This window comes from Hippocampus comes, unplaced genomic scaffold (assembly GCF_001891065.2).
Source record: "Hippocampus comes isolate QL1 unplaced genomic scaffold, H_comes_QL1_v1.1 scaffold127, whole genome shotgun sequence".
Taxonomy (NCBI): Eukaryota; Metazoa; Chordata; class Actinopteri; order Syngnathiformes; family Syngnathidae; genus Hippocampus; species Hippocampus comes.
This window is the reverse complement of record NW_017805500.1, coordinates 363385-383064: the sequence shown is the minus strand read 5'-3', so window position 1 is coordinate 383064 and position 19680 is coordinate 363385. Positions and strand designations below refer to the sequence as shown.

The 19680-nt window shown below is 45.4% G+C and overlaps 1 protein-coding gene across 1 annotated transcript; it reads right to left on the bottom strand.

Moving 5' to 3' along the window:
- Nucleotides 1-7659: 7659 nt before the first annotated feature.
- ube2h (ubiquitin-conjugating enzyme E2H (UBC8 homolog, yeast)) lies at nt 7660-19522 on the bottom strand. Its single transcript, XM_019877018.1, has 7 exons — nt 19225-19522; nt 11653-11729; nt 11337-11411; nt 11230-11269; nt 10789-10841; nt 9963-10091; nt 7660-9885 (listed from the first exon to the last, which is right to left on the bottom strand). Exons 1-7 carry the CDS (start codon nt 19275-19277, stop codon nt 9761-9763), a joined length of 552 nt encoding a protein of 183 aa, XP_019732577.1. The 5' UTR covers nt 19278-19522; the 3' UTR covers nt 7660-9760.
- Nucleotides 19523-19680: the final 158 nt, after the last annotated feature.

Genomic DNA, 19680 nt, shown 5'->3' with positions numbered 1-19680 from the left:
CAATGAATCAGTCTCTTTTTTTTTTTTTTTTTTTTTTTTATTGTGCACAATACAATCATCACATGGCGCCTGCGTTGCTAACAATACAAAACAAAATATTAGCCGAATGGGAAGTGCAGCCTTATAAAGCTTGGGATTTATATACCGGCAGATAAAGAAGGTTTAATCCCACATCCCGCTGTCACCTACATTAACATAGCCTGACCCAGATAGAGGCAAGTGCTCTCGGCCTTGAACTGTTCATGGCGCTGACCGCCGTGACAGCTTTTGGGAAAGCTACTCTTTTCTTTGGGAAAGGGAAGGGGGGCCGCAATGAAAAGGGAAGGGTAAGATGACACCGTACCCTCGGCTAATTATGCCACGGAGCTAAGAGAGGCAAGAAGCAAGGGGGGGTACCACGCCGCCGTTGGATCACGTCGTACTGGCATACGCTTCATTAAAAAAGCTTCCATTTGCGATCTGCTTCCTATCGCAGGCAGATCGCAAATGTCACCGTGGAAACTGTCACCATGTACGCGCCACGCATTTGCATCATCCCACAAATGGCGTCTTTCTGCAAGAATCAAGTCCCATTTGGACACATAAAGGACACTTGGTTAGGTACAGCTCGGCAGCTTTTTCACGGCGATGCCATGAACAACATAAATGTAATGTTTTTGTTTTTTTTCTTTAAGAACCTCAACCATATGCTAAAATATTTTTGCGCTCAGAAAAATACACGAGGAACAGAGTTAAATAGAATGTAAAGAAGATACGTTGATGAAGTCATCATTTTGGTCTGCCCAACTTTGCCACCAGGGGGTACTAAAATACAGTCATGAAAACACAAATGAAGACGACTTTCACAACCAGTACGACTCAGTAAGCTGCAGTAATATTAGTAATTCTTCGCAGACGGATAAAGATATGCATGCAAGTATTGTTTTATTAGATTTTAAAATTTGCTTTTTAATTTTTTTTTTGTTGTTGTAAATCTTCACATTTTTTCATTTGCCCCATCCCTCAGCAAAAAAAAAGAAAAAAAACCGAAAAGAAAAACCAAAATAGTTTTTACCTGCACTGGTCTTGTTTGCCAGGTTTGCCATCCTCCTGGAAAGCGGGAGCTATGAGGCTGTGGTGTGCAGGGGAAGAACCCAGCGTCACCCCGCCCTTCACCACCAACAGCCACTCACTCATTCGGCTTGGGACTGGAAAGAGGTTGCAGCACAGAGGGATGTAGGGAACGTGGGGGGGTCGTCTTGGTTTTCTCTCTTGCAAGTGGAGGCTCTCGAGCAGTAGTTGGCAAGTCTAGAACCACCGGATCCTTCTACCTCACCAGTGTGAGTTCTACCATTGCCAAACACCACCAGAAAGCTGCCCGACGATGGACTCGTCAGCCATCGTGAGTCCACCAAAAGTACGTCAAAGTGTCGCATGTCTGTCTTCTCCCATATTGGCACCACACATAATTGCTCAAAGCATATATACAGCAGCAAAAATGTGCTAGTGCCAAAACGGGCACAAGAAGAACAAGGAGGAGAGACTGGCGCTGCTGTCATCGGAGACGCATTAAGATGAGATGTCCACTCGAGTGCGCGGCGGGCCACAGTGGTTCTTTCTCTGCTCTAAGTGTCGCATGTCTGTCTTCTCCCATATTGGCACCACACATAATTGCTCAAAGCATATATACAGCAGCAAAAATGTGCTAGTGCCAAAACGGGCACAAGAAGAACAAGGAGGAGAGACTGGCGCTGCTGTCATCGGAGACGCATTAAGATGAGATGTCCACTCGAGTGCGCGGCGGGCCACAGTGGTTCTTTCTCTGCTCTGTTTATGGCCCTATGGTAATTCACTGATAGTGAGCTCTCACAGTGAATTCTACCAGTGCCATACACAGAACAGGAGTCAATGTCAAGACTGCCGCGGCCGCTGGGGAAAAAAACCTGGAGAGAAGAGAGAGAACAGATGATAGGCAGAACCAGCAAAGTCCAACAAACAGACACAACACTATGTTGGACGGTACTGAAGGTCTGAGAATGATATTTGAAGAGCCACAACCTGTCATAATGGCTTCATTATGTTAAACCAATTGAAATATAAATGTTTGGCTAAACAGTTTTTTTTTTTAAAAAAAAACCTTGAACGAAATAATTTTTTTTGATAGCTGAAAAGGCCCCCTAGTGGCTACGAGATGCACAGGGACCAACGAGTGATGCTCTTCCAGCGGAAACGGGTTAAAAATTTTGTTCCGTCGAGTTCAGTCGCTTAAATTAACATCAGGCAATCTAAGCTTCATTGACCGACCGATCCCTGAAAATGGCCGCCCTCGGGGTCAACCGAGGACACTGCGGCAATACTACGGCAAAAAAAATAATAAGAATACGCAGTGGGCTACCATTGCCATTTTGTGTGTACGCAACCCCTGCAGTGATGCGGCTGTCCTGACTTGTGGACGCCGCTGCCGGTGTCCCAGACGCCCTAGACGCCCCACCCTTTTCTGCGGCCATTATCTTGCTCACCCTATGCCCATTCCATTGATCTCTGGCCATTCAAACTGCGTGCTAAGTGATTCCTCAGACGCCCCAAATGGCTCCCATTGCCATTTCCTGGACTCAATCAATAGCACTAAAAAGGAGGCACCAAAAGAACCGCTGGTCCTGTTTGGTTATCTAATGAGCTTACAATGACATTAGGTTTATTTGGGGTGGCCTGTGAATTACGAAAACAAATTTATAGTCAAGTCATCACTTTGAATTATTAAATTATGTCTTATTGTCATGACGTCATCCAAAGTATTCTTGGGCTTCCTGTAGTTACTGCAATATCTATTTTTAAATATTTTTCTTTCAACCTCGATCGAACGGAACATGTAAAAATAATGCTATCACTCACCAATTCTTTTCTCACTTATATTTTGAGTGTTATTATTGTTATTTTTCGTGCCATCGTTAATAGGAGCTGCTCCAAAGCCCCATCTTCGCTTAATCGCATTTGTGACCCGCAACTTCGACGCTTGTTTCCGGAGGATTTATAGTTCGTGTCATGCAACCTTGCCTTGAAGTCGAAACTTGAAAAAAAGAAAAAAAACGGGGTGGGGGGGGGGGGGAAATTGTTTTCTCGCTGACCATCCGCGTCACGACAACGATGTCGTTAACTGAATGATTTTTATTTATAATTATATCGTGTAACTGTATAAACGGCATTTGCGTTAATAGCGGTGCTCCGGGGCAGGTGTAAAAACAGGTGCAGCGCAATTCAAACGTGAATTTCAAATCGGTTAAAGACAGAAAGACAGCTGGAAAATAATAAAAAAAACAGCCACAAATAAATTTAGAACTACTTCATTAAAATTATAGCATTTTTGGTCAACATTTTTACAATTGATTCCAATTTACAATTTGTATTTCAAGAAAGTCAATGCCGTGTTTTTTTCATCGTATTACCCTTTCGGTCTGTTTTATAGAAGAAGAAAAAAAGATTAAGAGACAGCGGCAGTGAAATTATGATGAATACGAAATTTCCTTCATACCTTATTGCGGTTCCATATCGTGGTGCGTCATCGGGGGGTCAGCCAACTCGAGTGCATTTAATCTGCAATTAATATGCTTTCCGTTAAAAAAAAATGAGAAGAAAAAAAGTATGAGTGCCTGCTGTGCGTGCTCACGAGCGGCAGCGCACAATTCCAATGAGACAAAAGAGGAATCCGAGCAGCGTCAACTTCCTGAGTATCAAATGTCAATTGGAGCCTCACTCCAACTCCTCTCTCTCTCCCCCCTTGCTCCCTCCGCCTCTTCCTCCTCCCTCCCCTCTACCTGGCGTGCACCTTTTTTTCAAATGCGCATGCGCAAAAACAAGCTCACCACTTCCGCAGGTGGCTTTTAAAAATGTCCCCCTTCCAAGCACCGGCCCCGTACGAAGTGTTGAATATTTGCTTAGTGTAACGTGTGCGACACATTTTAGCCCCTCCCGCCCCATTTTAGGATTAAACGATTTCGTGGCATTTTATAATTGAGAACACCCCTTTTATTTATTTGTTTGGTTTGTCCCAAACACATCAAGAACAAATTTACGTCACCTCATCGCTTTCTTATTTCTTTCTTCTTCTTCCTTTCCTTTTTTTTTTTTTTTTTTTTTTTTGATATGTACATTTGTGTCATTTGCATTTTTGAGCGGACCAGTTACTCATTTAAAGGCCACTTTATTAGGGACAACTGCTAATGATATGCAACACAGGAGCTGTGTCAACAATTTTATGAATTTAAAATGTATTATTCCGGTCATGTTTTTATTAATAACCACTGTCTACTTATGTAACTGTATCTCTATTTTATTTAATCTAAAACACCAATACATTATTTTTCTACTGTTTAAAATTGTTGCTTCCTGGAGAAAAAATATGAACACATGAAACATTGTAGATCAGGGATCAGTAATATGTTGACCCCCTGATTTAGGATACTGTAGGCCTGTTCTAACTCACCAGTAATAAGTATGTAATTTTTTTGTTGTGTTGCTGTTGTCTATTTTTTTTATCACACTTGATTGACTGTACATTTGGAAATTATATTTATTTTCAAAAATCTCATGTAGTTCAATAACCAAACCATGATGGAGCTCAAGGATGATTAAACAGAGGCCTTAGAGGCCTGCAGGCCCTTTTAGTATCACATCGGGCCTCCATGCAACATCTAACCAAAAATATTTTCAAAAATGTAATGCACTGCCGCAATAATAAGCATTTCCTCCTCCTTACTCTCTCGATGATTAAACAAACAATTAAGCAGACAGCAGCACATTTACCACCACACACTCCGCCATGGTGCCCCTCCTCCCTCGTGTCAGGCTTAGATGCTGCTGAGGCTTCTCGGGCCTAAGATGCTGCTGGATCGAATGACGTCCAGATGGCCAAGGGCAGCATAAAAATGGAGAGAGATGAAGGAAGGTATACAACCTGGTTGGTTTGCGGCCTCCTCTGCTTGCCTCTCCTCCGGCGGAATGACTCTGATGCAGTGAGGATGCCTCATATATGGAAGCAAGCGCTCCTCCTCCTCCTTCTCCTCCTCCTCCTCCTCCTCAACATACCTGCTGCTCTTAATTAGTCAGATACCTGCACAGTGGAAGGCATCAGGAGTTAATGTAATATTCAAAAGGTGATGGAAGCGCGGTTTGGGTTACTGGCGTGGCTGAATAGCAACGCTGACATCCAGCCCACCTGCATACAGGGAGTGAGACACCCGAGCCTCGGATCACCTGTTGGTGGTGGATGAATATTTAACATGCTAATGTGTGGAACAGGTGAGGATCAGATGATGAGACACAAGACCCGGCATGAAATAATGATGCTATGCTATCAAATGCGAGAAGAAAAAAAAACATTTGAAATGAGTTTCACCCAAAATAAAAATAATAATTAAATAAATTGAACAAACAGGAAAAGATTACATTAAGATGTAGTGTCCTGCTCTTTTAAGTTAAATATAACTGAACTGTGGTTAATAAATGTACTGAACCTGGAAAGTAAAACTTGCAACTAGAATGTTTACTTTTCATATACAGTACATGTATATCACACACGCGAACGTGCATGTGCACACACACATACATACACAGAATACCAGTCAAAATTTTGGATACGCCTTCAAATTCAAACGGACTCAACACATTGAAGAGGTCAAGCAATTAACTCTTGCACAGATGTGTACTGAAACTCATTCCAAGTCATAACGCATCATCCACATCATAAAGCTAACTGAGAAAAGAAGGCGCCTACTTTGAAGACTCTACGTTATAAAACATATTCTATTTAGATTTTTTTTTTTGTCTTTGGGGTGGTTCAGGAAATGTTTAGATAATGATAAAAAAAATACACACTGGATTAGAGGGTGTTTCCAAACTCATGACTGGTACTGTAAATATATATCCATATATATGTGTGTGTGTATTCATATATATATACATATATATTCTATTTTCCAATACACAACAAAGTATATTCGTGAAACATTTTTAATGATATTCATTATAAAAATAACAGTAATTATCTCAAGTTGACTGTGTCTCTTTGTAAAGTGTATCTTTGATTCAACCAGAAAACTGAGCTTCTGTCAAGCCACTGAAGTGACTCAGAGCTCTTCAAAATGACTCATTCAACCAAACAAAGCCCGCTTCAAATTTGACCCTCTTATCCTAACTGTGCACAAATGATCCCTTGAAAAGCTTCTGATTGATTCCAACCTGCTGTTGTTGTTGTGGCGTCTGAGGGCAGGGCTCATACCTTAAAAGGCCGCCGCCATTGCAGCGGTAGTATCAGGGGCAAAATGGGTCACATGACCACCACCATCTTGAGGAGGACCAATGGGACGGGCCGGAGGGAGGCTTTTTGGCATTACGTCACCGCTTTGTCCTGCACTGCGGCGAAAACGGGCAGCTTTAAATATTTCATTGAGCGTGTCGGGTTGCTGCACCTCTGGAGGTCAACGCTCCTCCATCCTCATCCTCTCGATGCCGAGGGATGATTGAGGCGGGCATTTCTGCAGAAAAACAGAAAAAGAATTATTACTGAGCAAACAAAAAGTATGTCCGTGTGAGAGCGAAGCACTTTGAAAGAGTCTGACTGATGTTCCTCAGGGCTATGATATGGATACCTGACAGTTTACTGGACTGGTTACCAGCCAAACGCAGGGCACAGATAGGCAGACCACCATTAGCGCTCACAATCACCCCTAGGATCAATTTACTGTGTTCCATTAGCTTAGCATGCATGTTTTTGGAATGGGGGAGGTGGGCGTAGTACCCGGAGGAAACCCACGCAGGCACGGGAAGAACATGCAAACTCCACACAGGAAGGCCGGACTCGAAACCTCCACTTCTGCACTGTGAGGCGGACGTGCTAACCAATCGATCATCTTCCAGCCACTTAGAAGAAAAAAAAAAAAGCTCAAACGTTAGAAATATGACAAGGACCGTTAAAGAGTACTATAACATTATTCGGACATATTGTATCTTTCTATGCTTATTGCACAGTGCAACTAAATTCATGACAACCTGATTCGATAAAAATAACGAGCAGAGGAAAAAGACGTCAAAGGGTAGCAGCAGTAGTAGGTTGTATAGCCGCCCAGAAATGGGGCAGATTGATGCGTGACAGAATTTTTTTTAATAGCCTAGAAGGGATTAAAGTGCCTTATGTCACCACATTTCTCTCCCTCCCCTCAAACCACTGGTCATTAGGCACAGCCATCCATGTTCAAGTGCATGAGACACCAGGCGCCACCCTCTGGCGATAAAGGAAAAGTTCAAAATAAAAGCACGTACAATAAAATACCACGACTGACATAAAAATCATCACATGCCTGAAAATAGCAATGAAATATAATTATAATAAAATATATTAGCTAATTTTATTGTTCAGCATCATAGCGTGCTAAGGGATGGAGGTTATCAAGGCCCCACGAAGATGGTTGTTTAGAACGATGCTGACACCTTGCGGCCAACCCTGGTACTTGAGCACTTTCCCAAAGGAGAACCTATTACTGTACACTGGTGTGAAAATAAAATACGTAAGTGCCTCTTACTAACCTGTTTACAGTCGAGTTTTGAAATAAACAAAATCAGATATTTTCATTGGAGTGTGCAAAATAAAATACAAATACTCCAAATAAGTCAGTCGTTTTGTACACATTGAATGTTTTATTAAAAAAGAGAGAAGTTATAACAGTATATTTTTTACACCACTATTCATGAGGTTATAAGCCTATTCATGGAGAGCATTTGTCCTTATGTTTTTTTTTTTGACAAGCATGCCCACTTCACAATGTCAAAAAAGGAAAAGAAAATGAAAATATAAAAAGAGGGGCACAAAGGGAGGGCAAATGGGGGTGTGGGGGGGGGGTGCTGTGAATAAGACCAAGGATGCAATTTTGGGGTAAATAAAAATAAAACACACTAGGTAGCAAAGAGTGCATGCTGTGTGTAATGTGTGGGCTTCGACATGTCCAGAACTTGTGGCACAGGAATGGGAGGTGTGCATGCAAGTGCACAGTAGGTAGACACGGATGGGGAGTATACACTGTGCTGAAAATACAACCGAGGCTCCCTGAACGCAACACAAGTCAACTCCTTGTCATGTTGATGTTTCGAGGTGCACTTTTCAACGAGGGTCACTTGGGACATTGGGTTAAGTCTGAAAAAGCTAATTTAGTTTGAAAATGAAGACTTAGCTGAATCAATTCTTTGCATTTTTAACGCAAAGGCAGTTAACTGACTTTTTTTTTCCCCCACACACCAACAGCAGGCTGAGTATATGATCACTTTATTAGCCAGCAGGTGCACAATGCTTCTGTAAAAACAAAACGAGGACTTCAACATAAAGAGAGCTGTTTAGTTTTTTTTGCCAAGAGGTTACAAAAAATTTTTTGGGGGGCGTGGGGTGGCACTTTATTTTTCTCCCATTCAACAATCTAAGTGGGATTACAGAGGTCCAGCACAATACCGCACAAAGGTAATAGCAAGAATTCCAATCTGGATTACTTTTAAAACAAAAAATTCTCTTTCAGTGGTGCGGGGCTTTCCTATTTATGAAGTTCGTAACATTGCTGTTTGGTGGTTAGGATTAAGAATGAAAGGAAAAAAAAGAAAGGGGGGGGGGTAGGAACATTTGTTGGCAGCTTCCAGAGAAATAAGATCAGAATCTGCACACGACCTTTTTGGGTTATCCTGAGAGGGCGCCGATCCAAAATCAAATCAAATGAAAATTTTAAAAAAAGCCTGCATCTTGCTACACTGAACCTCTTTAAATGTACCGCCGATGCAACACAAACCAAGGACGTGGTGCCAGCCTTTCCATGTGCCTCTTGTTTCGGATGGACTACGCTAGGAAACATCTGCACAAATGAAGCATCTTATACATCATCACACGACAGACGCCATCTAACTTAAAAAAAAAAAAAACAACAACAACAAAAAATCTTGACTTAAGCCATATGAATGCTATCTATTTGGAGAACTTGCAACCCAGAACTAGCTATGTGTTAGCGTCCATCTAAATGTAGATTGTCCAAAGAGGAAGAGGAGTCCCAAATGTGCTTTTTTTTTTTCTTGATCGGCTTCCTTTGTTGCTGTCGATGAGGCACAGAGGAGGGGATTTGAGCTGGGATCCATACTACTGCATTCTCGGAGGGGAATACATTGCGAAGTCCTCTCCGAGTACTTGTACTGCCGTGTTTGGTACTGTAGACACGCAATTCCCGCGTTGGGAGAAAAACTGGGCGTGGAGGGGGGCGCGGGGGATTAAAACGTGGAAAATGGGACCCCCATGAATCCAAAGCGTGCTCAGAGCAGTGATGTCACGTTGAGTGATGTCATTTGTTCTGGTGACCCCCACCCCCAAAAAAGTCACTGCCGAACCAGCGTCCAAAACCGAGATCGCATCTGTCCGTGAGCGTCGCGACATACCCTGTGCGTGATTGTGCGTCTCTTCAAATACTGTCTTTGCGTTGGGCGCCACAACCCCTTTGACACACACAAGAAGAAAAAAAAAAGGGGGGGGGTATGAGGAAGAGATGCCAAGAGGGGAGAGGAGGAAGCTAGATATTCATAAAAATCCTTGTTTAGTAATAATAATAATAATAAAAAAATCAAGGTGTTTAAATATGAATATTATAAGTCTGCTTTGTCATGGGTTAGGAAATCAAATATAGTCTCTGTTGGGGGCGGGGCATAAGGGTTGGGGGTCTGGGGGGGGCGGATAAGGGTTGCTGCGGGAGGAGTAGGACGTCCACCACTACAACTCCATGTCCTGGGCCTCGTCCTCGGAGAAGTCGGACATGGAGCTTTCGGACGAGGAGTCGCCCGCCCCCTCCTCTTGCTCCTTTAGTGCCTCCTCTGTTGCATATTTCTGGATGTATTCTGCACACACACGGTAACGCGTCATTGAAATACCTTTTTTTTGTTTTGTTTTTCGTTTTGGGTCTTCTTCCGCAAACCTTTGATTTTCTGCTTGTACTCCTCTGGCCTGTGCAGGTACATGGCGGCCGCGTCGCCGTTCAAAGGATCGATGGGGTTGGGGTACGCCAGCAGCTGGGGCAGGAACGACTCAAAGATGTTTGTCAAATCTGCCGGGCGCCGAGGACACAAAAAGTCGGTCAATACGCGGCAAGTTGAACTTGGATTTTCAATCCCAAAAACTGTCAGTCAAGAGGAGTTAATCAATGTGGAGCGCAGATGGTAATCAAGCAAAATTACTCACCCTTTGAAGGACCCTGAGAAAATTGGCTGTTTGTTGCTTCTCTGTTCAGTTCCCTGTTTGACATTCTCCGCTATGCTTCCAAACGGCATGCGACATGGACGCTACCAGTTGTCCTTGCTAACTGCGTGGCGGCTATTGTACTCGACGAGGCTAAATGCTTTCTGATGTCCCAAGTGAAACGACGGTAGCTAGCACAGCTAAAACGAATATGAAACAATACGAGGGCCGTCCAATTGCAAGCTCCTGTGGTTCTACTCTCGTCCGCTAGGTGTCACCACTGAGGTCTTTATGATGGGAAGGGGGGGTGGGGAGGGGCTTGCACTTCCCCAGTAAAGCCTTTTTGTTTTGTGTGCGTGGCCCTGCAACAGCTGCCCAACTTCCGCAATCATTTCAAGAACGGCGGCCGCCGGCGCCTCGCAGTTGACCGCCGCTAAATCATCTCCGTCACAAAGGGGGCTCTGACCTTTCCTGGCGCTGGTGTTACCTCATTAGAATTCACCTCTCCCCTCGGTAAGAAGATTAAGGCAATTCAGCAACACACACGCGCGCACGGACGCACTCACCGTAAAGGGCTGTCCACGTCTGGTTGATGACATCTAAACACACCGTTCCTGACCTGGTTGGAGGAGCAGAGGTCATGTTGGTAGGAAGCATATTGTTTGACATACAGTGGACATTAAAAAAAAAAAAAAATCGAAACGCGGTCCCTGAAACGATTAGAATGTTTTTTTTGTTTTTAATGATATAGGTTTAATTTTTTTTTTTTTAATAGCACAAAAAAAAAAAAATCACAACGCGGTCCCTGAAAGGGTTAAAATGTTTTTTTTGTTTGTTTGTTTTTTTTTTTTATGATAAAGGTTTACATTTTTTTTTTTTTAATATCACAAAATAGAGGATCTGGCACTCTTAAGCATTGGATTAATGAGGCCCAGACAAACAATGCGGTCGGCCACGTTTTGGCTTCATTCATCGCGGTGGTAATCGGCGGCTGTTGGCGTACTTACGCTTCGTCGATGTTTGGATGAAAGATCTTGTTCATGAATCCTGAAAAAGTTCAAAAAAATATATATATAATGTATCAAATTGTTACATCGGGTGCGACGCTCTTCACCTATTGACGGCGATTTGAAGGGGTATTTGTCCGGGAGGTCCACTCGCACCTTCCACACGCCGCCCTCGTACGGTGCTGAAATAGAGCGGGAGACATCAGTTGCGAGGGGACTTTTTCCTTCAATGTACGTGGCCATGTCGCAGGAAGAAAAAACAGCGTCAACTGAAAGCGACCCGCCCCGTGTGCCAATTGGCAGAATTCATGACTTTGATGCACAGCAGATGTCAGGGAACGGCACGTTATCTTTTATGAGCGTTTTTGCGAGGCTGCATAAATTGAGCAAATAATAAAAACGTGCATAAAAGACAAGACTTACTTCCCTGTGGTCCGAAAAACTTCACTACAAACTCATTGAGTCCACTGAGGATGGTGACTTCATGTTTGCTTTCGATGCTGATAGGCTGTCAAGGACTTTCATTTGCAATCAAGATTTTTTTTTAAGTGAATTCATCAATGTGCAGACAAGCTGAGGCAATAAAGACCCATGAGCTCCATAGTCGCAGCCGGCTTGTCAGTCCTGGTAGAGTGCGTATCCCATTAGCTTTAAGCACTGACCCCCTTCCTCCCCCCTCCCTCCCCTCCCAAAGGGTCAAATCAAACTAAGGGGTTATTTTCAGCACCGGCGAAAGCGAGTGGAATCCCTGACCTGAGCCAGCTAACGTGTCGACGCTCGGCCCGGGCCAAGACGCCAGGCCGCGATTTTCGAAGGACGTCAAGAGATTGGAGACCATGCGCGCATGCTAGCGTCCTGCCAATTGTGAAATCACTCGTGCGTGTCACCCCGAAGTTGGAGGGGGGGGGGGGGGTTTAATCGGACGGACCCTCACGGGGAAACGCTGCGCGGCTGCGACGTGTGGTTTACACTACCGGTCAGACTTGGCAAACAGTTATTAGGCTCGAGCTGTATCAGAGCAGCCAAATAAAGACGGCAGGGATGGAGCATTTGGTCATTTGTAGCGCAAGCAAAAAAAAAGAGTGACTTTCTAAGAGCTGCTTTGAAGTAAGTACGGCACAGTCGTTGTTGTTTGGAAAGCTACGAGCACAAGTTCGATGCTGAGCTACACCCGCACTCTCCCTTACCTTGGATTAGTATAGATAAGTCATAATCTGTGCCTTGCACCGGGTGTCATTATCTTTTCATCCACACAGCGTCTTGACCTAAACGGAATCAATCCCTCCACTAAATTTACATACTTTATTTTCTATAAGGACCTGAAAAACATGTGGAGCGCTAGCTTAAAAAAAAAACGAACAAACTTCTTTCTCTACTGCAATTAAAGATTTATCCCTCGCCGACCACAGTTTGACTTTTCAAAGACGTTCATGGGTTTAAATATGCTGTTTACGCTTGTGGCGTAGACGTGCCTTATTTTCATCCCTTCAAAATATCCCGTTCTGACCAACCTCGTTCCAAGTATGGAACACAAACATGGAAGACAGGCACAGTGTCAAAAAGGCAAATGACATTTTTTTTTTCTCTCTAAAAACCACCTCCCGGCATCTATATTTGTTTTACAACGAAGTACATCCAAATTGAATCATGCATGGTCTCAACGCAGCACATTTCGAGCACACAACATCCCGATAAATATTTATGACCTCGGAATCTAATAACATCTGATTAAATTCACTCATAAAGCGGCAGCTATTACGCTGACCACCAGCTGAGATGGAACAGAAGCCATAACCAAGCTACTCCAGCAAGGAAAAAACAAACCCAAGCAAATGAAAGGTTAGTGACTAACAAAAAGCACCGCTTGATGTCCCCCGAGCGACTCGAAGGACACGTCACGTGACGGCCGCGAGCTCAACCGCAGCGTGTAAGCGCGTTGCTTATTGTGCGCCGCCGCCGCCCGACGGTATGCAAATCGCACTTGAGCTGAAATCAAAAGATGACGCCGAGAGACTGCCGTCCTCCAAAACGACCAAAAGCGAGGGGTCGAATCGGGTCGGCCAACAGAGCGGCGTGCTGCGAACATGCCTGAAACGGAGAGAAAGGTGGAAGAGCGACGGCAACAAAAAGGTAGCGACGGGCGTCTTCCCTTGAAAGCCGAATGACAACATCGCTTTGCTATGCGGACGACGCGTCAAAAGTTTCAACGTGAGTCAAACATGCGAAGAGTTTCCACTGTAGAGTAAGAGCGGAACGACAAGCAAACCAGACGAGTTACAGAACCAGAGTGGGCTCGAATAAAAGCCTTGTGGCACACATAAATTAAACGCGTTCCAGTGAAACTATTTCAAATATTCCTGTTCCTGAAAGTGTTCCGCGACAAGGTTTGAATGTGTGAGAGCATAATAAGCGTCCTATTTTTAGGCGCAGCTCAACGGCAAGTCCAAACAAAAGCAGTGGTAACCAAGTGGGGGGGGGGGGGGGGGGGGGGGGGGGGGCACCTTTCATGAGTATTTCTCCAACACAACTTTTTGCAACGACTGAAAATGTCTCTTAGCAGGGACAAATATTGGCTTTGGGGGTTACCCAAAATGTCTGAAAAGTTAACCCCCCGAGCTTACGCAAAGGCGACGGAAGGCAACCACGCTTTGCGGCTAAGGGCGACGACGTACAAGGCCTTGCAGATGAAAGGCAGGAAGTATTGCAGTCGTCCGCCGGCGTACAAGAGCTTCCCCTTCCGGCAAAAAAAAAAAAAAAAAAAAAAAAAAAAAGACACAGCAGCGACTAAGATAACACGCTGTATACAAACTACAGACACAAAGATTACACATTGAATTACAATTATAAAAATTACAAAATGACAGTCAGTAGAAATGACAATAACAGATAGCATCAAAGGCTGCTGTGCGATCTCACACTTTTAAGTTCAACTGAAACCACCGTGAGAGCAAATATAAACACGAGTGGTTCTGTCACCTTCCAGGCAAAATTGACTCAATACGCATCCGCCCGCTTCGGGAGGGGGCTGGGGTGTGCGTGCCCCCATGCATATGCGCACCGCGCATCTTTGGAACGCCGCGCGACGCCCGCTAAACAGATTACTCGGCGCCCTGGGTTGCCCTTCGCTCGCCGTTCTGAAAAGCGGCAGCGGACCGGCGAAGAACGGCGACTTGGCAAGCCGCGGCAGGAAGAGCACCGCCAGCGAGAGCCGGAATTAATCTCACGTCCAAAAAAAAAACACCTGATTAGTAGCTCGATTTTTACAAATTTGCCCCCGGATGTTTACAGTCCAATTCAGTCTCTGACTCCTCTACTTGGGAGTGAGACTTTTTTTTTTTTAATCAACTGCCGCCGCGTGTTCCATCTGCTCTCAGCTCGACTGGCTATCGGCCGTCACCCAGGCGGCCGCTGATAAGTCGGCAGAGGGGCCAGTCAGAACAAACTTGATGTTAAAAACTAGCTTTACCAACAAGCACCTGAACAGCAGATCTCCCTCAAGCATTCATTTATGGAACTAGCGTCTTCCAGTCCGTCGTCTCAATTCCGGCGCCGACAAAATAAACCCGTTTGCTATCAGCCTGTGTGGTCCATGAAAAAGAACCTCGCGGTGCTTTTTACATATCAATGGTGATGCAGCCCCAAGGGCCCGACGCTGATGCTTTGCAGCAGTGAAAAGCTGCGCTTGCCGGATGCCGAATGGCCTTTTATGTTTATTTTTTTTTCAAACTTTTTTTAAGGGCAAAGAATCCACCGCCAAGTGCACTTCTGAACAAAACAACTGCTCCCGGCTCTATGCTTCATGGAAAGCCCGATCTATTTTAACAGCATTGCCATGCAAATTCAGTCTCCATTAGAACAGGCTTGGCTAACCCCCCCCTCCCGCGTGCGAGGTGCAGGAGCACGTCGCCGCACGGGCTCACGTCTTTTGTCTCGTCGGGAGAGAAACGAGAGCCCACCCACCGCAAACAAACGCGACTTCCCTGCGCCGCTCCTCCTCTCGAGCCTTTCACTGACTCGACAGTCTATTTACGGCAAAAAATAAGTAAATAAGAGGGGGTGGTCTGTCAAGTAAAACAAACAAAACAACGGCATGGTTAATTGTCGCGGCTCGGGAGAACTTGCCGCTCGGATCTGAGGCGAACTGTCTAATGAGCTCACGGGCAGACGCCATGTTCGACACGGGCTAACGCACAAGCTGCAGTTTCAACACTGACGTGTTGAGGAAAGTGCTGACGAGCCGAAATTCTCGAAAGAGACGGCCGATGTGATCACATGCTGATAAGGAAGACAAAGGTTGATGGGGGGGGGGGGGGGGTCGTTCGACACGCATGATGCACGAACATTGACTTCACAATCACGCCGCAACAGGGCCCGGATTCCACATTAACGTTGCGGCCGGCTCATTTACCCTCAAATCAATGGAACCGAAGGAGCTGTTGCTCGTGAGTGAATGGCAGAGACCGACTGAAAGGGGGGGGGAAAAAAAAAAACTTGAGCAAAACAAAGAAAGGAACTTGAGACCGCCTGTTTTGCTAAGGGAACTCAGCCATGCGTTCAACCTGCGGCATTGATCGTTCTGCGAGATTAACTGGGAGGGCCCCAAACCTCCAACCGTCTACAGATGCCTTGCTTCGTGACCAGCGGCAGTGAACTGTCGATTACAACCCGCCATACACCGAAAAAAAAAAAAAAGCAGCCCAATGTGACCGAGGTGACCCACGGTTAAAAAAATAAAAATATATTTGCTGACTCTCCGCCACACACCAAGCGATTGAGCGCCAACGCGCCCGCCCATGTTATGGTTTTGTGGCTCCACATTAAACCAGAAAAACATGGCGCGATTGTCAAAAGGGGCCGATTGCCGCAAAGGGAGGAAATTACGGTCACAACTCAACGTTATTCAAACAGAACACAAGCTGAAACATCATCCGTCACAAGCCAGTCAGCTACCTCCTGCTTCAAATTTTAAAAAGTCTGACAGGTCGCGAGGTTCTGGCGTTCACGGTCGGTTCTGATTCTGAAAATCGAGGTCGCACGAGTAAATTTGAGGTTTCCTGTCACGCGTTTTCTCACACTAATTCAATGAGTCAGTCAGTCAGTCAGTCGATTAACACCTGTGCCCTCCCCTTCTTTTGCTCTCGTGCAGCTTCAGCACCCGTGGCTTGGACTGGCAGGAGGCCGAGGTCGCCCAAAAAAAATAAAATAAAAAAAAAAATACACAACAACAACGACGACGACAAAAGGACTCAGGGCCACTGATGCTGTCCGGATGTCGTGTTTCAGGAGCTCAACAATGAGGGGGCTGAATGGCCAAGTGGAAGAGTGGATAAAGCACCGAATTGGCATTCAGCCTCAGGACGGAGGTGGTCGAGAGTGGGGGGGTTGAAACCGACCCGACTGAGAATATATCAGTCGCTTGAGGGCAAAAACGCTGCATTGACACTTAACGTCAAGGAGAAAGGAAGCGCTCAGGCCCGTTTGGAATCACCTGTAGGGATACAAAAATAACCGACAAAAGACCCCAAATGCGGCGCGATGGGGGACCGCGGGGAGCGCCGAGGCGCGGGCCTCAAACTCCCCACCGTGCAGAATATAAATTGAGAGTCGCCATGCTTCACAGAACTGCTCGACAATCATTTTCGAGACCTTCCAGGAGTGACTGAAAGGTGGAATACAATGTCTATGCAGCCGCTCTCTGGTAATGACATTTCACCGGGGAGCTAACCAGAAAAATGCAGTTTACAGACCCCCCCCCAAAAAAATTAATAATAATAATAATCTCGCCTTTCATGCGTGTCATCTCAACCTTCCACGACACATTTGGAGGAATATTAGCTTTGTATGAGGCGCACTAGAAGCATTTCTGCCCCCCCCCCCCCAATTCTCTACGGCTAAATTCCACCATCCGGACGCCACAAGAGCTCGCATTCACCATAGGCTTAAGTCCTTTTGTGGCCAACCTGTGCCCGAATTCCAGCGGCTCGCTGCTAGAAAGCGCACATAGTAGCGAGGCAAAAAAATATAAATATATTGAGTGACCTCAATCCCATGAATGTAATGATGGGAGATTGGAGTCAAGCAAATTTTTTTAAAAATAAACAAAGATAAACCATCATCCTGTTGCTAATTGCTAACTCCACAAGCAATATTTGGCCAAGGGACGAAAGGCTAGAATACGTGGCTAACAGAGAACAATTAGCTTCAATGTCGCAAAGAAGATGGCGTCAAGAGTACACCATGACCATCTTATTAAAATAGTACCCAGATGTCATGTGACTGGAATGCTGGCACATACGGAGCCAGGTTGCAACCATATCAACGGGCCCCCGGTTGGTACAAATCTCAGCACTTAAAACGCGACCGTGAGCGACGCAGTGAAGTCACTGCCGACTTTCATTTTCAGGTATTCCCTCACCGTCCTCGCTCTATATTCCCCACAGCACTCCGGTGACAAATTAAGAGCGCGCTATGACATTGTGGTTTTGGTTACGGCAATAAAGGGGGTGATGCAAGGACGAGATGTCATGGTCAGCAAATGAGTCCTGCGTAAGCTAGTGAAGAGAAGTGAGCAGGTGGCGGTGAAAACCTGTTCCACCCGCCCCCCCTCTGCCCCAGCCCCAATCAGGGAGAAGTGGGGGCATGCTGTCCAGGGTTGAACATTGCCAGCAGGGTTCAACAAATGTGCATTGACATATAAGACAAAATGACCTTTGATTGATTAAATGCAGACAGTTCCAGGACAACTTCCCCTTATTAGGAGCAACACAGTGGGGAAGGCACACATCTGACTTAGCTTTACTGCCATCCCATCAGCTGTTCTCAGCATCTCCCTCGTGTTCTTTCTGTCTAGTAACAGCCCACCCAATGATTAGGCTCCACCGTGCTGGGACAAAAACAACAACAAAAAAAATACTGTGCTTCTAGAACAGCATACAGACGACAGTGATATTGTCGTTGGGTTAAAAAAACAAAACAGTTTGTTGTCAGCGCACGTTTACAGACAAAAACACGAACAAAAACAATGACACGACGACTTCACAAGAAGCGAGATGTGTGAAAAGTTGGCCCCGCGACACCTGCGGTGCACCTTTACTTGCCTGCCACGGGTCACCTCTTATTTTCCACGAGCATTTCAATAAAACGGCGAAACGGCAGAAGGCACACGTTGCGTTTGCCGGACGCCCCCCCTACACACACACAAGTACAGTACGGTGAGCCTCGGGGAGATCAGGTGGCCATTTTGATGTTGGAAAAAACCAACCAGCAAGACTTGTCGCTAGCTCGCTAGGCTAACACACAAGCTACTAAGCTAGCGTTCCAAGTGACAGCTGCGCGAGTGCTCTCTTGGAAAAACGACACATTTTTTCCCCCCCTCAACACATTTTGCTATGATCGCACCACAGCCAGCAGAAGTCCTGGAACAAAAGACTAAACAGGCAGCGTTCTCAGTTGACGTCCTTCTGTGCATTATGTAAACAAGCTGGTGTGCCAACGTGTAAAAGGAGGCGAAATTTGACACAAATCCTCTTGACAGCAGACAGGGCAAAGCCATAACAGTTCGGGTGTTTTATTCAAGCCGTGCTACATTCAAAGTGCCCCCCCCTCCCCATTTAACGAAAGACATTCCTGTAAAGGGCTGAGCAACGTTAGCATCTGCTCGAGCTCCTGCAGTTATTTCTGAACACAAGACGAGCGAGCTAAACAATACACCCCAACGTTAACGATAGTTTAGTGATCCAAAAAGACACAAAGTGGTCGTTGTTGGCTCGTTAAATCGAATCGTCAACTAAATGGGAAACAGGTTACGAATAGCCCAAGCTTTGAGAACAAAATGTTGTTTACACAAACACCAGTCAGTGACAATGGAGGCTCTATGTGTTAAGACATCAGGACAGACGTCAATGGAACGTTAGCTCGTATCTTAACTCTACACACAAAAGGACAAAAGTGGCCCAAGAGGCAACTGAGGCTTGTTTATGTTGATAAAAAGGATACAGTTTCACCACGTCGGTGTCCATTCGCCTTTTGCCCGGACTTGGAGACGACATTTTTGCGATTTCCACCGCAGAACACAGGCAGGTCAAAGGAAAGCTAGCCCCCGACACCCAAGAGAGACTAGCAAACGGCACTATCCGAAAGTTAACATTGGCTTGGGGGAAATGTTGGCAGCAAACACTTCTTCTTGGCTTGAGCGTATCCGTCCTACTCTGCGGCCGAACTAACGTTCAACGGACGACTGGCGTTCACTGCTCTCAGCGCTCTGGCCATGGTTCTGACAAGCTGGGATCCCTCCGCGCATACGTCATATATGCGCGACTAACGTCAGCGTCGACGGACATATTTGTAGTTTTTCATGTAGAGCAAACAAGAGAACGTGGTAACAGTGTGATGAAACGCGTTTCTTTGTTGCAATCTGTCACAAGGACTGTCAGCAATGTCTGACTCGTCGTA

Coding starts and splice junctions, on each gene's coding strand:
- ube2h (XM_019877018.1), bottom strand. CDS start 19,277: ATGTCGTCTCCAAGTCCGGGCAAAAGGCGAATGGACACCGACGTGGTG. Junction 11,270..11,336: donor CTTCAAATCGCCGTCAATAG/GTGAAGAGCGTC, acceptor GAACTTTTTCAG/GATTCATGAACAAGATCTTT. Junction 10,092..10,788: donor GACGTGGACAGCCCTTTACG/GTGAGTGCGTCC, acceptor GGCGCCCGGCAG/ATTTGACAAACATCTTTGAG.